Source organism: Symsagittifera roscoffensis, chromosome 1 (assembly GCF_963678635.1).
Source record: "Symsagittifera roscoffensis chromosome 1, txSymRosc1.1, whole genome shotgun sequence".
Lineage (NCBI taxonomy): Eukaryota > Metazoa > Xenacoelomorpha > Acoela > Convolutidae > Symsagittifera > Symsagittifera roscoffensis.
This window is the reverse complement of record NC_087062.1, coordinates 73,468,320-73,488,846: the sequence shown is the minus strand read 5'-3', so window position 1 is coordinate 73,488,846 and position 20,527 is coordinate 73,468,320. Positions and strand designations below refer to the sequence as shown.

At 35.3% G+C, this 20,527-nt stretch overlaps 1 protein-coding gene across 4 annotated transcripts in view; it reads right to left on the bottom strand.

The window, feature by feature from the left end:
- Window positions 1-655: 655 nt before the first annotated feature.
- Window positions 656-20,527, bottom strand: part of LOC134857011 (uncharacterized) — a 64,943-nt gene continuing 45,071 nt past the window's right edge. For 2 of the 4 annotated variants that reach the window (XM_063873331.1, XM_063873332.1), the window contains exons 2-4: window positions 5,807-6,139; window positions 1,589-1,998; window positions 656-968 (exon numbers count right to left, since the gene is read on the bottom strand). In XM_063873331.1, coding sequence (XP_063729401.1) covers window positions 735-968; window positions 1,589-1,998; window positions 5,807-6,041 — 879 coding nt within the window. In that variant the 5' untranslated portion in view covers window positions 6,042-6,139 and the 3' untranslated portion in view covers window positions 656-734. Of the gene's footprint in view, window positions 969-1,588; window positions 1,999-5,806; window positions 6,140-8,535; window positions 8,551-8,948; window positions 9,059-20,527 lie in introns of those variants that run through there. The other 2 variants (XM_063873333.1, XM_063873334.1) reach the window with 2 other exon arrangements.

Here is a 20,527-nt window from a genome sequence, read left to right as displayed (position 1 = left end):
TAATTCCACATGCAACCAAATAATTTAATTCAAATCATTCAAATTCTATAAAGAGTTAAAGTCACCAGGAGTATATATAGGATTTTCTCGAAGTTTTTGTCGACCTTTTTTTTAGGTAGAACAAACTGATTTTTCGAGATCTCCCATAGCACTTAAGAGCCCTTGTTTTGGCTAAACTTTCTGCGCCACAGGCAATGTTTCGGAAAAAAACAGGCCAAAATGGCGTTTTTAACCATTTTTGGAAAATTATGACCAGAAAATCGCGTTTTTTCGGCGCGCGCTCCCCCTCGAAATAAGTATAAATTGGCGCCAACGGCGCTTTACGAAAATTTTCAGGGTCCGTCACTAAAAATGGATGTTTCAAAATAGTACAAATGGGGGACCCTTTGGGTCGGCAAGGGGTGGAATCCCTGGGAGAGGGGGCGTCCGCCATCCCATCCCCGCTCCCCGTAAATCCTCCCCTGAAAGTCACCGTCTATTATAGAAAACAATAGAGTGACTTATCTAAATCGCTTCTTTTCCACAAGAGCGATGCAGTGCAATTGCCAATCTAAACTTCAAAATATTCTCGGATCACGTCTTATTTAAAAAGCACGACTAATTTCAAAACTGTAATGCGATGGACCATAAATTTGTTAATAATGGTGTGGCAGTAATTATACTTCAATGGTCTTCTCAGTAAACAGGACAGAAAGTCTAGTAGTTCTGCTGCATGCTGTTTTTAGCATAGCTATTCAATTGAATCCCACGCCTCGCAAAAATGCCCCCCGCATAGTTTGCATGATCAGAAGTACAGGACTTCGGATGATGATGCCGACAGAATTGACGAGCTGTGCCAAGCCGAGAAGCATCAGCATCTGTTCGGGTGGGCCCGAGTCGCGCCGGAAGAATCCGATCATCAATAGTGCGTAGTGAATGCTGCCGAACAAACCCGAAACGACCGAAATTGTGACGAGGGCTGTAGTTGCCTGAAAGAAAGAAAAACCAATAATTTCAAGCTTTTTTTTAGGTCTCATCAATTGACCTTCCGAACTTTCCCATGTTTACGAATCATAAATTCCAAACCACTTCTGTCCCCTTTTCTAATCCGTATCTAATTGTGCGAATGATCAAGCCCTGTAAACTTTTTTCTTATAAGCAGTTTCCAGCATTTTGAAAGCGCATGAATTTTTAAAAGCGCTTTGAATTCGAAATGGTAATTTTTTGGTAGACCGTTTTTGGTAAATCTTTTTAGTGCTATTTTAAAGCGTTCAGGTAAATCAACCTCGGATACCACTGTGATAGCAGAAAGCCGAGGTGGAGAAAACTTCCAATCAGTCAAGAAACGCCTACAGAGTCTGTCAAAAGTCTTTGACGACTGGATCTGATTGGATTATTTAGTTTTCTGAATTTTTCTGTCAATTGGTTCTCTTCTACTCTTCTGTTACTAGATTTTGTAAATAGAAGAATGAAATGGGGAATTTTTTTTGGTGAAGGGGTGGTTGGATTTATAAATTGCTAGTCAAAAAGGGTCAAAAACCACCCATGATACCTAAAGAACCGATGGTAGAAGCATTTTAAAAAAATAGTTTTCTTTCTATACCACTACCTCGCGCTGTTTTCTCGAATCTCCCCTTTTTTGGTTTTTCTTCATCGCTATTACAGCCAGAAGAGCTGACGTGAAGATGATCACCGAGGCAATTGCCCCCACCCCCGACAGACTCAGAAACGTGTCGAAGCTTCCGAGATCCGAGTCGCAGTCGTTCTTCCGGCCGACATGCGCTTCGAGCGACTTCGGCATGAACAGCGCCAGCGTAATGACAACCAGAGGTATGATTGCAACCCAGGCACTTCTCTGAGTTGCTTTCTGTTTGTAGGTGATGGGAAACTGGATCGCAACCAGGCGATCCACTGAAAGGGGGACAGCGAGCCAGTCCGGTAGGTACGTGAAGACACCGGCCAGGTAGAGCGAGACTTTGCAATGGATGTCACTGGCGGATCCAAAGCACATGAAACCTCCTAAAAAATACATACCCTCAAAAATCAACATGAAGAGTTGTCAGTAGCCGCATGAATAGTTTAATCAGCAATTAATTATGAAACGCTCGAACAAAATTCATCTGTCCGTTTTTTTTCGTTATTCACTCAACTTCTTGTGGTAATTTAGTCTGAAGAGCCAAAACCTGCGACCACTGTTACTCGAAACTGAACTTTGTAATTTTGGGTTGGAACTTGAAAGAGAATCAATGAGATGATACATAAACACTCTCCCCTGCTTCTTATCGAAAAATTGGCCTAAATTACGTCGCAAAAATGTCCAGCTGAGGCTAATCATAGAGTGTATCTATTCTCCTTAAGAAGTGTTCGGAACAGCAAAAGAAGCCGGATGATGTTCCTGTCACAGTTTCACAGTTCAAACGCAAAAACAAAGAAGCCGAAGTTTTTTTTAGTCTTTTTTAAAGTTTTCTCATTTTACTTTTAGAGAGGTCAGCTTCTATTTACCTTCAAACTTAGGCACGGAAAAATTGTGTTGATCATTGCACAGCTGAAGATGGATTGGGACATACTAGTCAAACTGTGCATGAGTCAAATTTACGGAGTCAAAAATACAATCGATAATTCTCAGCGACATGAAGTTTTTTTTTATTATTACAAAATGCAGATTAAATTATCGATAGAGGGTTCAAGTCTGATTTATCATTTCATGCCATCTATCATGATAAATCGCCATCTATCATGACTTCTGTTTATGTGACCGCTTTTTGCATCAAAAAATTTCCCAAATGGAAAATTGAAACACAAATGTAACCACAGCAGGCAGATTTATCGAAGAAATCAAATTGATAAGAGATTTTCGAGCTATGATATGTTTCTCGGTTTCTTTTCAGTCACTGTTCTTTGGGTCTCATGTATGATTGGAGCTGAAACAAGAATGAGAGAAAAAGCAAACTCAAACTGGAACTATGGGCGTTCTTCTGAATGACTCGGACATAGTAGTGCTCAGTTGCAGATATTGATTCATCGCAACGAGATATGAATCATTTAGTTTTTTCCTGCCAGTTTTTCTAGCTTAGTTTTTTCCAAGTCTTTTTGACTTCGTAAAGCAAAACAAAATTTTTTTGTTTATTATTTACACAAACTTGCCTTGCAATAATAGTTTTATCTTAAAACTTTTAATATGTAATCAAAAAATGAGCAATCTTTTTATTCCACTTCGATACATAGCAAAAAAGCGGAGCACGAACCAATATCATTTTTTCCCTTCCAAGATGAAGATGTTATAATTGGTTCCTATTTGGGAGGTTTAGATGAACAATTTAGTTGCCTCGCGTTTTTTAAAATCCAACGTATGCCTAATTGTTCTGTAGCAGGATAAACAGGTCAAATATTTCGTGTCAAAGATCAAAAAGATACAATCTCGGCTTTCGTGTCAAATAAGTTTTTTTTCAAAAATTTAATTAACAAATTTAGGCCTTATGAAAATTCTCATTCAATTTGTTAAAGTTTTGCTTCCTGTTTTGCGCAACTGCTTGTTTATAGTTCGCGAAAAAAGACAATTGATTTCAGTAACAAAGTGATCTTTATAACCCAAAAACTGAATGGAGGAGAGATCATTGACCTTATCCTAATTTTTGCATATTTGTCATTTTGTGCATCAGGTTGAAAAGACTGATGTTTATTCAACCTGATGCAGAAAGCGGCAAATATGCAAAAAATTAGGACAAGGTGAATGATATCTCCCCCATTCAGTTTTAGGGGTATAGTGATTACTTGGTTACTGAAACAAATTGTCTAATTTTTGGCCAACTAGAAACGAAACGAGCAATGGCGCCAAACAGAAATCAAATTTTTAATAAAATGAATGAGATTTTTCATATGGCTTCAATTTGTAAACTTAAGTTTTAGATAATCGTCAAATAGTTAATAGATATTAAAAAAAATTCTTTATTTTACAGTTGTTTGTTAACTCTTTTCAAAAGTTTGGGCTTTTGAAGAAACTAATTTTCGGTTAAAATAAATTCGAAATGAACTTGAAAATGCATTTACTTTTTTTTCAAATATAAGCGTTTTTTAATTCCACTAGTAATTTGGCTGTTTTTCAGAGTACTTAAAATAACTAAACGTTTATTTTGTCAAAAAACATGTTTTGTTTTGAATTTTTTATCGAACAAAACTGCTCGCATATCAAGGCAAAACTTTGAATGTTCCAACTGTCCTCTATCCTCGATCACAAATTTTTGGTTTAGAAAGGAAATCTTGTAAAATGTTCAAAAAAAGTGAAAACTTTAAATACATTTGAAAAAAATATATTTTTATTTCCTGAGTTTATCCACCCAAAAGATATGTAAAGTAACAAAAAAGATGTGCTTACGTAAAACGAGAGCAAATATCTCGCGGTAATGAAAGTTAGACGATTTGATATGACAGTTTACGCTTCAATTTAGCAAAATAAATCGCGCGTTAATTATTCCAATTTGAATAGTAGTTTTTAAATTAGTCTCGATATCAAGCCAGAATAATTTTTTAAAAATGATCCCAGTGAAAAATTGCTTTCATTTGAGCTCCAAACAGCAAAATTTTTATACTGTATCTTAAAATTTTGAAGTAAAAGCTAAGTTAAAAAGTGGAAAACTGACTGAATAACCCTCCCAAGCATAAATATTCCGTGCTTTCTATCGAATCAGACAGCTTGCATATCACAGCAAAGCCCTGAAAGTTCAGACTGTCTTCTACCCTTGATCACAAGCTTTTGATTTAGAAAGTAAAAAAATGTTCGAAAAAAAAGTGGAAACTTTAAATAAAAAACTTTATTTCCTAAGTTTATCCAGCCAAAAGCTATGTAAAGTACCAGTAAAGAGGTACGATTTGTGTGTGCTAACGTACAAATAAGAGCAAATTGCTGGCTGTAGTTAAAGTTAGAGAATTTGATATGCCGTTTTATGCTTTAATTTAACAAAATATATCCCGCGTTAGTTATTCCAATTTGAATTATAGTTTTCAAGTTAGTCCCGAACTCAAGCCATAATAATTTTTTGATCACAGGTGAAAAATTGCCTTTATTTGAGCTCCAAGCAACAAAACGTTTGTAGTAAAAGCTAAGTTAAAAAGTCGAAAATTGACTGAATAAGTGAAGCGATGTGCGGGAAATGAGGTGCAAAAAGCTGATTTAGTAATGAACAGAAAACCAGGAAAATAGGTCGGAGCTGGCTTTATGGGGCGATCAGAGTTCGGTTCAAGCCATTGCATGTCGGGATGTAGCTTATCACTATTTCTGTGCTCAGTAGTTGCATTGTATTAACTCAAAAGATTCAAATTAGAAGCAGTCTCAATTTTACCTTTTTTTCAAATAAAAGTAGTCTGAATATCCCTCCCACCACTTTGTTCTTTTAACTGCTTTATCTTTTTCCGAACTCCTATTAATGCCCTTCTAGTAACAGTTGTCATTCCGGAACCTTATTTGAAACTTTCTCTGGGTGTCCAGAAAAACTGGTTTTTGTGTTTCCGGTTTTCAGACAACGCTTTCAGGTTAGACAATGGTCAACAAACGAAAAACGGATTGAAGTTCTACTTTAACAGTGATTTCTTTTTTAGAACATTATAAGCTTGCAGCGTTCGGCTTCTCTATTTATCAACAGGGTCTTAAATATAAAGCTAAGCATCCAGTTATTGAGGTCAATGATGCTTATTGGGAATCGGGACATTATAGTTATTTTATAGTTATTTTATTGGGAATCGGGACATTATAGTTATTATAGTTATTTTAATCACAAGTTTTCATAATGGAAGAGTAATTGTTTTGTATGAAAAAAGTTCGTTGTTTTCTTACCAGTTGCTCCACACATGGCGAACTTGAAAATGACCAGCTGCTGCAGAATTTGGGCAACCGCTTGCACCCAGAAGAATGTCTTGGCGGAGAAGTTCCCATCCAGGCCACGTGCGATGAGAAGTGGCACTAGCTGCAGCATGCATGCGACAGCACACAGTGCCGCCGGCAGGAAAAACACCCGGCTCGTTCCCAGGGCAGCTTCTTGGTCAACTTCAACCGAGTCGTTGATATCCATAACTGGCACACCTTGATTTTTATCAGATTGTTATCAAACTGTCCTGTATAACTGGAGTATAAACAGATTTTTTCTTTAATCTGCTGCGTTATTGATACCTAAACATAAGTTTTTGATTTTCAAAAAAAGGTAATCTTGATAGCTAAGGAAAAAATAGTTTTATGATCTAACCAATTGTTACTTTTTGTTTTGCGATGCAATAAGTGGTAAATCGATAGAAAACACCAATATTGTGATTACCCGGGTTGACAAAAAAAGCTCATCATACTGTTTCATATTATGAAAAAAATGCTTATCATACTATTTCATAGACCAAAAAAAAATACTATGAAAATAGCATGATAAGCATTTTTTCCATACCGTGAAATATTATGATAGCGTTTTTTCCATGCAATGAAATTGTATGATAAGAATTTTTTCCATATATGAAGATACCAAAAAAAAATATTTGTTTTGAAATTTTGTGTTTCATCCGAAACACTAAACCTGGACTTTTTGTCATGAGAAAACCCAGAGTGTAACTGGCAGTTACCACGCAGATAAACTGCATTTGGTGATTTTTGCCACCTACATTAATTTTTATATTTTCACATGGAATTATATAACAAAAATGTAACTTTTTGTATGGCTAGATATTTTTTGGTTTGAAAATTTTGGTAGTTGAGAAAAAAAGGCCTGTATTTTTTACAAATTTATTTTTATCTTAGCAAATGAAATAAAAAATCATAATCGTGTTTACAAAAAAAAAACACTTTTTTGTGGTTTTTGGATTTTTTGGGTGAAAAACTCACCCTGGACTACGTTATAAACACAAAAAGTCAAATTTTGCATGCAAAATTTTTTTTCGCAAAAACGTATATTTGAGCACAAAAACAAGTTTGCAAGCAAAAGAGGGGTATTAAAATTTTTTTACCTCAAAATTGTGTTTTTGCTCATGAAAAAATGCATATCATACAATTTTCATATATGAAAATTATATGATAAGCATTTTGTAGACCAAAATTAAAATCATGATTTTGGAGAGTCAAAATGCATTCTTTCAATAAATTTTTTTAAATTCATGCAGAAACATCGTTAAATTAATTTTCAAGATTTTATTTTTTCTATAGCAAAATGCTTATCATACAAAATTCCAATAAGAAAATATTATGATCAGCATTTTTTTTACCAAAGTTAAAATCGTGTTTTTATTGAGCAGAAAGATTCAAAAGATGGAAGTAGAACAGAAGTATTTCTCTAAAAACGTTTTTGAATTTCGTATGAAAATTATATGAAAAGGATTTTTTTCATAGCCGCCATATATGAAATTGTATGATAAGCAATTTTTTTTTATGGACGTCAACCCGGGTATGCATAAAAAAAATAAATTAAGTTGAAAAATATATAAAATATTTCTCAAAAAATGACAACTTGGAATGACAACAAAACCCAACAAATATTTTCAAGGTTTTGTAGAAAAAAACAAGGATAGCCGGTTACTGTGCAAGTAGCACAGAATGTTCCGACTGTCTTCTTAAAACATACAACATGTTATTTCAAATTCCTGCCGTAAAACCCAACAAATATTTTCAAGGTTTTGTAAAAAAAAAAACAAGGATAGCCAGTTACTGTGCAAGTAGCACAGAATGTTCCGAATGTATCCTTAAAACATGCAACATTTCATTGCAAATTCCTTCCCTTTTTTTGGCGTGGTTTGATAAAAAGAGCTGAACAAAAAACCTGGGGACTAGGTCTATTTGGCAATCATAATAAAAAAAGCAAACTGAAAAGAAAAATTACTTATCTTTTCGAGGAAAAATTACTGGAAAAACGCAAAAGAAAATCAGAAGAAAAATTTTATGTGTTGAATTTTTGAAAGTGTTGATTCTAAATAAGGCAAAAATTCTCAAAATAAACTACAGTTACTCAGGTAAGACTAAATGCTTGCGTTTTAAAATAAGACGAAAAACCAAAAACTTAAAGCAGGTTCTTCTCGGCACTGGGAATTCGTTTTGAAATTTTTAAATGTGGTTCGAATCACGACTGTAAGGGTTCTAGCATGATATATCACTCAACCCAGTCCAATATTTGTTTTTGGTCTTTGATTTTGCGTGGAAAACAAAAATAAAAAGAAAAAAGAAACAACTAAAACTCACCGGAATACAAAGTTCCTTCCCATTTTCATTGTTGGGAACAGTTACAGAGAAAAAAACTCTCAAATTGAGCTTAGACGCTCCATACTTCATGTCGTACATAGTAATTGCCATAAACTGTTGTTTCATTGTTTTATTGATCGTATATTCTGGGAGAAAAACTGTGGCATAAATAATTTTCAATTATGAAATACCAAACAATAAGCAAGAATAGCCGGTTGCTGTGCAAGAAGCAAGTAATGTTCCAACCACTTTCATAAAAAACTGCAAAATGTTTTTTTTTGTTTTGTTTTTAGTGATTTAGTGCGCGGTTTCATTAGAGCACTATTAAAACGCGTATTAACTCAAAGAAATAGACATACCTGACAGCATATGTCTTCAAACATTGACTGACCACAAAAATTAAACAACTAAAACCCAAACCCTAAAATTATTTTATTGTTTTTCCCATTATAGCCTCTAGAAATTCCTTACTAGTTGCATTGAATGGAAGACTGAATTTAGGGAAGTTGGGCTGACACCTACCCTTGATCAACCCAAGGGTACAACACCCCATTGGCGCAACACCAATTTTTACTCAAGGCGAGAATTTGAGGGCAGGGCAGTTAGTCTAATTTTATGACAAAACTCCTGGGTCAAAACTCGGTTGTTTTTCCTAGATTTGCTCCTGATAGGAGAGGTTGGGATCAGTTACCAATATCCGCGGATAAATTTGCGAAATTTGAAAAACTTGTTATTTATTTGCTAATAATTAAGTTTTAAAAGGTAGACTTACCTACTGTCTTTTTTGTTTACGCTGATTTTGTGATACTTAAGCATAATGAAAGTGTTTTTCAATGCAATTGACAAAAAATCGCAAACTATTAAGTTAAGGGACAAAAAGTTTGTTCACTTTCATTTAAAATCGAAAATGACAATTGAAAAGATTGTTGCGGAAAATTAAACTAAAAGCTTTTTCCCATCTCAAATTGAAGTTTCCAATTTAATAACAACTTTTTTGTTGTGTTTCTTTTCAAAAAAACGTATAGTTTTTAATCAATATTACTTTTTTTATATAATAATGACAGCTTAAACTAATGGAAAATTGTATTGTTGAGACCTGTATACCAGAACTATTTTCAACAGTAATTTAACTAGGATAATTGGAGGGTTTTGTTTTCTCACAAAAAAATCGTTTATGAAAAGATTGACATTCTTTTTTTGAATAATGATGATTTCTTTAAAATGAGATTTTGAGGTAATTTTGGTAAATATAAAAAAAACTTCGAAACATGCACTTAATACGCGGGTCAAGGCCGGGTTCAAGAGTGTGGACCGACGAGGTCCACATATGATCCGTGAGAAGTATGGCAAAATTTTTTTAGCTCCTTCGAGACCACAGAAATCTATCCGAGTTGAGAAAGAGGGCTCATTTTACAATTTATTGGGAAAAATGCTCATCGCGAAGTTTCATACTAACCCGCACCGAAGTATTTCTGATAAAAAACAAGGCAACCTTTTTTGATATAACATAGAAAAAATTGATTTTTTTACGCAGCGATTATATCGCTTTTTAATTCGACTGAAATCTTTTTTATCTCCATATAATTACAAGAAAACCTATTTTTTGTCTCAAACTTTCATAAAGTTTGATATTTTTGCCAATTAATAGCACTAAAATCTATTTTTGTATCATTAAAATCCACAGAAAACCTATTTAAGAAATGAGTCTCTGAAAGCATGAAGTTCTAGTTGAAAAAACCCAGGTTCAACTATCTTTGCGTTTTTTTTTCAAATCATTTGGTCTTTTGTTAAAATCAAAAAATTTTGAATATCTTGAAAATTTTTTTTTGACGAATATGTTCTCTTTCAAAATCCAAAGGTTATGAGAGATCCAAAAAAATTGATGAAAAAAACGAGGGAAAAATGTAGCATTGCGAGACTATCAATTAACTAAAAATCGTCAAAAAAAAATGTTTACATCCTCCACGTTTACCACTCCAACGCTTGTCATTCCCCATTTTTTCACCACTCACCTTACCCCCGTTTAACCCCACCTCAGTTCGAACCCCCTTCCCCGTAAATGTAGGGGAGTGGGGGTGCGGGCTATCCGCAAAGGAGGGGGTTGTGAAAGTGGGAGAGGGATGTGTAATCGCGAAAGGGGTGGAACGAAAATTGACATAAATGGAGTTCATAAGAGTAGGAAAAGGTAAAAAAAACGGAGAAACTTACAGTATAATTTGAAATTGAAAAAAAAGAAACGCTTTGCTAAGCTAAACAAACTTCACCGTAATTTTTGTTTGAAAAAAAAAGGTTAGGTTACATTCAACTTTAATAGTTTATAATTGTTTTTTTTTGAGTTTATAGAAAAAAAACAGTAAAAACCGAACACAAACTATTATGATAGCGCTATGATCAGAATAAAAAGTAAACGGAAAACCGAACACAAACTATTATGATAGCGCTATGATCAGAAAAAAAACTTAGAAATTTTGGAACGCAATTACAGACATTCAAAAACTGAACATAACATTGGCAAAATCTCATGAAATGGAATTGATTAAAAAACATTAATTGACAAAATGATAACGGAAACGTTAAGTGAAAGCTTTAGTTTTTCATTACAAGGACCTTTTCTTGTCTCACTTTCATTTATTCTAAAAACCAATGATCTTCAAATAATCACGGGTAAAACGGGGGTAGTTTTGTGAGGGAACAACACTGTTCGGAATTCCACAAAAAAAAGAACTGTGGTGCGCTCACACAGCAATTGGTTCTCCTAGATGGAAAAGTGTCGGTTAAAAAGAATCGAAATTACAGTTAATTTCAAAAAAAAAACTATGATCATGCGACACCCTCGGACGCTAACAACTGAAAAAAATTTTGTGTCAGACTTCTTCTAACTGTCATTTAAATGGAAGTGGTAGAACGCATTATTTAACTTTTTCTAGTTAATCGATTTCATAGAAAAAAAAACAGCACAAACCGAACACAAACTATTATGATAACGCTATGGTCAAAATAAAAATTAAACGGAGAAGTTTTGGAATGGAAGCACAGACACTTGAAAAACTGAATATAACATTGACAATTTCTCATTATTTTTGTGAGGGAATAACACTATTTTTGTGAGGGAATAACACTGTTCTAAATTCCACAAACAAAAAGAACTGTGGTGCGCTCACACAACAATTGGTTTTCCTAGATGGAAAATTGTCAGTTAAGAAGGGTCGAAATTACATTTTATTGCAAAAATCTATGACCATGCGACACCGTCGGACCCCAATAATTGAAAAAACTTTTGTGTCAAATTTCTTCCAAGTGTCACTAAAATAGAAGTGGTAGAACGCGTTTTTTTATTTTTTCGAATTAACATTGGGAGCAAATTGCTGATTTTTCACCAATCAAGTGCTTATAAAACTTTGCTTTCCTGTGGATTTTTCTTTTGTTGGAGAGCTAAGCAACTTATTCAAAGTGTATCAGTTTTTTTGCACACACTGGCAAAAAAAAGTTTTTGATAGAACTGGATACCAAAATTAAAAGATTAATTAAAATAATGCCAGACTTTTTCAACGCATGAACTAAAATTGAATCGGTTAGAGTTTGAATATAACGGCGACAACCATCGATCAGGATTGCCGTTTTGAATCATCGAGAGATGCCATCACTGCGCAAGAGTTAAGCAAAACTTACACAAAAAATTAATAATGGATGAAACTATACTCACCAGATGATTAATTAGACCTTTTAAGTTCCTAAATTAATTAATACTTTCGTATGAGAAATTGTCACGTAGATCATTTTTTAAAAGGGAATTTTTTAACGCAATTGAAAAGCTCTTTTCAGAAATTTTGTAATTTTTTTTCCAGAGATACAATTTTTGGGAACTGTTTTGAATTTTTTTTTGCTTGAAATAATTATTCACTAAAGAGTGTTTTTTTTCTATTCTATGTTCAGCATACAAAACACTATCTGAGAATATGGAAAAGAAGGTAAAAAAATATTTTGGAGAGAAAAAGTGAAAAGGATTGCAAAGGGGGTGTATATTTGATACGTTTATGCTATGAGGGTAATCTAGTTTGAAAAAGAAATTTAGGATAATACAGTTTTACATTTTTAAATTAAACATTGAAGAAGGCAGTGCTAATTTTATGGAGTTCACCCAAATGCTTCAGATTTGTTTTTTTTGTGAAGTTACTTCAAGAGTTGATTATTATTGTTAGTTGTTCTGACTTTGTAGTCTGATAACCTAGTGTAGTAAGATTCTGTGTTATAGTTTTGTCCAACGCTAATCAAATTAATTTTTCTTCACTTTATTTTTTTTTCAATACTTTCTTCAAAACAATTTGTCGAAGCATCCAAAAATCTGAAATCAAACTTATTAAAAAAAATTCTGCGTTTTAATTTTTTCTAACGCTAACCTAAATCACTTTTCTTCATTTTTTTTATTCAATATGATATTAGTGAATGTTTTTCGAAATAAATTCTTTCCCCTTCAACCAAATAAAAACCTCCAGAATTGTCGCATTTTTTAATCGACAGCTCAATTAAGCAACTACCAGTCAATTTGTGTAGTGTCTTAAAACAACACAAATTTAAATCTCAATTTTTGTTTCTTGATTTTTGTTTTTTGAGATCGAGTATTGATATTTTAGGAGTATTCACACAAAGTTTTTCTTTTTTTGTTGGCTATCGATGAAACATAAGAATTTTTTTGTTCAGGCATTAATTTTTCTGTGAGAAAAATTAAATGTTTTTCAATAAGGCTGTTCCAGTTTGCAGTTTGCAAATTTTTACTGTTTTTTCTGTAACTCGTCTGTTTATTTATCAATCCCGTGGTTCAATTCTGTTCTTCAGCTGCAAACAAACGATTTGGTCTGATGATAAAGCATCGAAATTCAGAGGAAAATGATTTTGTAATTTCTGAGAATCCGTTTTTTAAATTGTCCTAAATCAAATTTGTTTTCTTTTTAAGAAAATCATTTACACGTAAACACACAAATTTTGTAATTACGTAATTACATTTATTTAAGATGTATATATATTTATATATTTAAAGAAACATATGATGAAATATGTAAATTTTATTGTCAAATTTCTCTTTCCTGGGTAGCCTCACTATTATTGCAATGAAAAAGAGGTGGTTGGCATTGAGAAACAGGTGGCGCGGATTTGTGGTATTTATCCAGTCTAGACAGTCGGTTTGCTTTTCCAAAGAGTTGTTCTGTCAGTTTAAGCGCGAAATGTCCTTTGACAAACTGTCTGTGCAAAACTAGCGGAGATGTGAGACTGTCTTTTGAGAATAGTTGTTCCTGTTATGGAGTTACTACGGGGGACGTAACTGCTGTTGAACTGGTTGCGATCGTCAATCCATTCGCTGACATCCTTCAAAGGTTTTTAGTCCGAGTTGAATGTCTCCTTGAGCTTGCGTAGTTCAGACAAGTTGAATTGATTTCCGCAGTCGTAACGTTTCCAAAAGGGTTGAAGATTGAAGAAACTAGCCTCAGTAAAGTTGAATGTGTGAGTTTGTTTTTTGACGATTATCTGATTTTCATGACATCCATACGAAAAACATCTGTGTCAGGTTGTCACATGAATTTTGAGAGTTTTTCGAGAAGTCTTTCGTCTGATGTCGGGCTGTCGTTGTTTCATTTTAGTTCACTTTCACGGCCCTTCGTTTGAGTTAGATAACCACTTTTTCAAAATGCACCTCCAAGGTTGAACATTTTCTGATAATCATTTAGCAATATGATGGCTTTGAAGCATTGATACGGCATCTTAGAGGTCTTCCATGCAGATATAAATATTTTTTTTGCACCAAGTTAAAGCGTTCGAGGGTTCTGTTTTTGACTCATTTTCGGGTATCGCTGCAAGCACAAAAATTGATTCCGTGCGACGGAAGATCTGACGATTAAACTGGTAGGAAACCCGCTTGTTATCTTCATCATTCCATAAGATTCGTAACTAGGCTTGTTCTTGCTTTTCAACAAGGCTTCATAAAAACCGCTCCGATGTCAGCTTAGATTGCAATTTGATCATCGTGAAATCTCGTCGTGAGGTTCGTTCCGGTGAGGTGTGAGGAAACCTGGTCCAGTTGGAGGGAGTTTTTGGGAGAAACTTGATTAAAGCTGCTGGAAGGAGCGTTTTTGTACTCGGGGTTGCTTTCCAAGCTTGCTATTGTTTGTTAGTAAGCCATTTTCACGAGTTGTCCGGGGTTTGTCTTCATTGGAAATGAATCCTTCTCGAGTACCCCTGCTGATGGTTTTCTGGTACTTGATTGGCAAACCATTGGTTTTTTGGCAAAAAATGCTCGTAGTAACCACTGGGTAAGCGACGAGTTGAAGACTTTAAGGTATCTCGGTCTTCCTCGTCGTTTTCTGATAGGCTGCGTTGGTCATATGGTCTTCCAATGGCGTCCATTTTCATCCATTCGGCTACATGTCCGAAAAAGCAAAATTCCAGTTTGAAATGAGTTTTGTTGGCTTCGTTGGGTTTGGCTGCATTGTTTCTTCTGCAAAAAGACCATCTCAATGGCCATTTTGAATTAATTCGTGTGTTTCGTCCTAATGAATTAGATTTTGTCGGCGGTGTCTTTAGTTTGGTGAAGTCGCATTTGCATTCGTTTACAGTTCCAATTCCTTCGCAGGCAGCGTTGCAATGTAAATGCGTTGAAATTGTTGGTTCCTTTGGCAGATGGCGTTGACAAGCTCCAAGTCAATTTCTGAAGTTTCGGAATTTTTTGACATCAATGAAGTTGAAATGCCTGTATTTTATGGTTTCGGGTCCAATTGCAAGATCATCTTAGTAGGTCATGTGTCATAGAAAAGAGGGGCTTGATAAAGCTGAATTGGGTCGTGAAATATCAAATCAGGGTTGTCATCTGCAATATCGGGTTGTGGCGAGTAAACTTTTAAGTCTTTGAGCTAAATGTGCAGTTGATTTCATCAATGGGTCGGTTAGCGTTCTTATTTGTTTTTTTTAGCGTCCTGTCGAGATGCTCCCGTTTTAACTTTGTTGATTTTACTGTTTCGTAAAATGTGTCTTGGTTCATTTAACTGTCCTACAGACACTGGTCGTTTTGCAGTCGTAAATATTTTTGGGGATGGGGCAGTGGGGGCAGAAGTGTAGCTCTCTGGCATGTTGCAACCCGTTCTTCGAAATCATCGCTATGAAAAGCTGACATCTTTCGAGGTAGGGGCAAACGGTTTTCTCTCGCCAAAATGCATTTGTTGGTCTTTGTTTCCAGGATGTTGTTGCTCTAGTTTGCATCGAATGTTTGGGCTGTTGCTGTGACGATTCGGACGGATGGCTAAAAAGCCATGTTCTCTGGGCTGGTTGCTGCAGGCGCAAGCGCTATCTTTAAACCATGGGCTCAAGTTGGTTGTTGAACGTTGGCCGAGGTTTTTTTGATGGTAAATTAACTCGTTTATAGTACACAAGATGTCGGCAGGTTTCCTAAAACTGTATTTACGTGCCTTGTAGATTAAAGGTCGTGATGGTATAGAAACATTGTCAAGGTACGAAGGTGTCAATTGTTGTCTGCGGGTCATTGGCGATGTCGTTGTAGCTTCTGTTGTGTCTTAACTTTAAGCGGCTGATGCAGTAGAACTGACGGAAAAAAGATTTGACTAACTTTGTCGGTTTTTTCAAATTTTTTTTGCATACATTGAAGTTCTGAGTTGTTCGTTGGTCTGTGTTATCCATATGCGTGGATAAAAGGTCTTGCATCTCTGGATTCAATTTGCCCTAGGTGGGTCAACTTTTGCAACAGGACATGTTGGTGTTGCCAATTGTAGTTTTGAAGCGTTCAAATCAACTAACTCTTTCTTTTTCAATCGAATATAAATGACTTAAATTAGAACTTTTACCTGAAGTTTTTTCAATTTTTGCACCATCTTTTGCAGTAAATTTGTAGTGTTCTATGCGTGTCTCTTACTATTTGCGGTGAACTAGAAGCTGTTAGGTTGTCATAAGCTGTCTGTTGATATCCACGATGAGGAGAAGGTTATTGAATGAAAATTGTCTGCCTCAGTTGATTAGGCTCGCTCTGAATGCTGTTGCTTATATCGTTCATGATTTTTGCTGTTGCTAACTGCAGAAAAACTGCTCTGATTCTGTAGATTTCCGTGGTCATGTTCACTTCCTGATTTCCTCGGAAAAATGTGCTGATTGCTGCGGGTGGGGGGGGGGGGGTTTCAATGTATATTCTGTTCAAAAAGACAAGTGTGAAAGTACTGAACTGGTTCCGAAAAAAGCGGCCCGAAAATGGGCCTGAAGATAATAACTTTATGGAGGTTAGTTTCATGAAGAAGTTGAGATTTACTGGTATGAAGATTGCCTAAGGCTGGTCTGTGATTATGATGAATGTCGAATCGCTGTCTTCCAATGGAGTTCAGCTCCAATTGGGGGCATTGATACATGCAGAAAGACTTGTACTGAAGTTGTAGCTTCCGTTTTCGTGTTGTCGATACTGTAGCTACCATTGGAGTTGAATTCCAAAGTTGGATGGTGTTGCATTCCACGAAAGAAATTCGGCTGATTGCGAGTTGAGATCCGTTAGTTGACAGTGGAGAAGGCTGAAAGTGATGTGCGGCATCCTTGGGAACATGAAATGGTTAATAATAAAGAGAGGTCAATGATGAAATCTGAGTGTTGGCTGTGGGCGAGTATGGCATTGCTGCTTCGGAAAAACTTATCAGAACGGTTGCTGACATCATAGGCGGGAGAAAAAAACGCGTGGTTTGTTTGGAATCAAATTTATCTGTGTCTTTGCTCAATTGATTCACTCAAAAAAATAGAGAGCACTGCAGGTCGCATTGATTTGAAGGGCATTGCAAAACTTAGCGTGATGTTCAGTCAGAAGCAAATTGAGAAAAATAGAGATATAACTTTCAAAGAGACTTTTTGCATCTCGCGTGACTATTTGCACATTTCTTTACTACAGTTTGGGCATTTTGAGTCGAGCCAATCAAGTGTTTTAATTTCCGGCGTTCATGAGTAATAATCGTTTATGGAAGTAATAAGGGCATTAGGATCTTTTATAAAACTGAAAATCAAATCAATTGTATCATAGTTGGCAAAACTTTCTAATATATCAGAACCTAACGATTGTAATTGGAGTTCAATAATAGTAACTTGTTGTGAAAATTGCTGCTCAAATCATTGTCTACTGTAATTTGTACCGTTGCAATTTTTATTCTTACCTCAATTAATAGGCATACTTAAGGCATAAAAATATCAAATCGGCGCTTCCTGATCTTTTCCATTTCCAACCGCCTATATTTCATTTTGACCTCAACATTGCAACAAAAATGGAGACACGTACACAACAAAGACAGATGGAACATGAGGATACAACGACGATGGAACACAAGGATTCAAAGCAACAAACTCCCGATTGATTAAAAAACCAAACTTAAGGGAACAACCTTCATCGGATTGGACCACTCACTTTAAAATTGATCTTCAGACTTATACTCAGAAAGTCAATCACAACCGACAGCCCAGTGGACAGCCAACCTCATTATCGATTGATTTCACTCAGTTCAGCATGTGGACACAAGCTTCAAATGTCAAAGCATAGGTCAACATCTTTGTGGAGAGCATCAAAGCAAAACAACGACGTCAGCACACTTCTCAGGACTTAGCCAGTGAAATTGCATCTATTGCAAAGGAACGCCATTGGACTTTTTCCCAAAGCCAATTCTAAGCTTTGGAAAAACAAAGAAACTCTCAACCGCAACCGACTACTATCACTACGCCCATTCCTTGACAAAAAAATTCTCTGAACCAAACAACGACTCAACGAAGCATCATTTCTGCTCTCCAGACGCCACCCAGGAATCATGAATGTATAAAAACAACCCAATCACCTCTTTCTGCCTCATGTTCACAACAAAAGTGGACATCGTATACTGCAACGCAGTCGTAGATTGCAAAAAAAAGACTTCCGGATTTACCACTCAAAAAGATTACTGGAAAAAAAACTATTTAACAGTGCCTGACCTTACCAAACTACGCCAGGAAATATTACGCGCTAAGGGGCGAATTACCTCTTGCCAGGCTGCCAGTACCAGACGAGAAAACTTTTCCAAATCAGTAGCTGACTTCATTGGACCTTTTGCAACAAGAACAATAAAACTGAACCCAACGCAATTGTTTTGCCCTTCACTAGCCTTTCGAGCTTTACATAACGAGATCTGTAACTTCATCAACGCCGACTGCAGTCTCCGTTTCTTTCGAAACTTCATCGCCCGGTGTGGAAAAGCCAACTCTATCAAATCAGACAATGGAAATTGTTTCGTTGGAGCCAACATTGAATACGAGCAACTTCGTCAGCATATTCAAGAATGGAAATACTTCAAAGCTCAGAATGATGCTGATAGATAGAAATAAACATTCAGCGCACCCGCCCCACCACACTTCGGAGGATCTTCGGAAAGTTTAAAAAAGATCTTCAAGGATGTCATTTAGTATAAATATTATTATCCATTGTTAATATTCATACTAATAAACGTATACTAGTATAACTATTAATATTTATAAACCTGTATCGTAAAAAAAATTTACCTATATAATATCTACCTACGCTTATAATTGCGGAATGTCCACTTGCGCTCCCTGCATCCCTCGCACCCACCATCAGACTACTGAGAGATTTTTTTTGCTGGTGGTCGATTCTACTTCTGATTTTCGCCACCGGTCGTGGCTAAGAAAATACTAAATCAGATTTGTTCAACAATAAATTTGCTGGTCCCAAAATTTTGACTGGTTCCTAACTAATGACCCACTGCTGGTTCCTAATTAATGACCCCGGCTCAATGTACTTTTATTATAATCCGCAGTAACTTCAGCAAACTCTACGCGGAGTATGCTTCTCCGGAACTAGCTTAAGACTTTTTTGGGATTTCCCGGTTCGAGGTGCCGGACTTTTGTCTTGCAGATGATCGGTTCATCTCGCATGGTACAATTTTCTTAAACCTTTTTTTTGTTGAAATCGGTTCCCGAGTCGAGATTTTTCACCTAATTTGAAGCAAGATTTGAGCGGTTTGAGCGGTTTTTTTAGACGATTGCGTTCAAAATCTTGCTTCAAAATGAGAGGTTTGAGCGGTTTTTGAACGGTTTATCTAAAAAAACCGTTCAAAAACCGCGCAAGATTTGAACGGTTTTGAGCTGTTTATCTAAAAAAAAATGTTCTCAATGGGAAAATTCTCCCACACCATATATATTTTTCACTTTTTCAAGTCAGAAAAACAATAAGTCAGACTCAATGCGATGACTTGATAGTGAAAAAATATTGTTATCCTCGGTTGCTATTGAAATTGTGGAACCAGATCTAAACTAGTATTTATCATTGGTTATTATTATGATAATTTATCTCTATAAAATATTAAATACTAACCAATTATACTTCATCAAGTTAACAACCTAATTAACAACCTATCTATAAATTCAATAACCGCTAATTTCAAAAACTAACACTAATCAAAACTAAAACTTAACCTTAATCCTCTAATTTTAAACTATCAAGGCTTATCCTTGCTTTCACTTCAACTATTTTCATTTGAATAACAGATCATAAACGCTTTCCTTGGATCTTTAAATAAACTATATCTAAATTTTTAAATTTCTTAATATCTTAATATCTGATCATCAAGGCTTATCCTTAGATCAAATAGAAAAATTTTGTTCTCCCCCTCCCATTTTTTCTAGTGTCTAACGACCTCAAACGTCGATTCACTACGCAACTCTTATCAATGACCCAGAATTAACAGAAATTTTTCAAAAAAGGAACCATTTTAATTGAGATAAACAGTGGAGAACTTCGGTTACTCATCCTTCACTTGATCCCCCTCCTCTTAGATGACCCAGGCTAAAACACTTAAACTTAGTAAGTCATAAAACAGTATCTAACGAACTACTTGCGTTCTAATTATACCTGAACCTTGTGAATCGATTAACTATTCTCCAACCCTTGATTACAAATCACAACCCCTAAGTAAGATTTGTTAGGTCTATCTTAGTTTAGAATTAGTCACGAGAAAGTACAAATCCTTCTTAGAAATCAATATACGCTTTTCTCTTCAACCCAAACATACGACCCAAGTTAAGCTAACTACAAAAAATTGTAAGAACTAACAGCTTAAGGCATTAGAATCACTAATCCAGATTTTGCATCCATCATCTTAAACCTTATGTCAAGAGACAATTTAGGAAACAAACGAACAATCATAACACACAGTTGTTTAATTAACGACGACAAATACGACCTGGTATTCACACTACGCAGACAATCAGTAAGATATATAAGAACAAAAAGAAACAACGAAGAAAAAAAATAGTTAACAAACAAAAACAAATTATTAAAAAAAGATT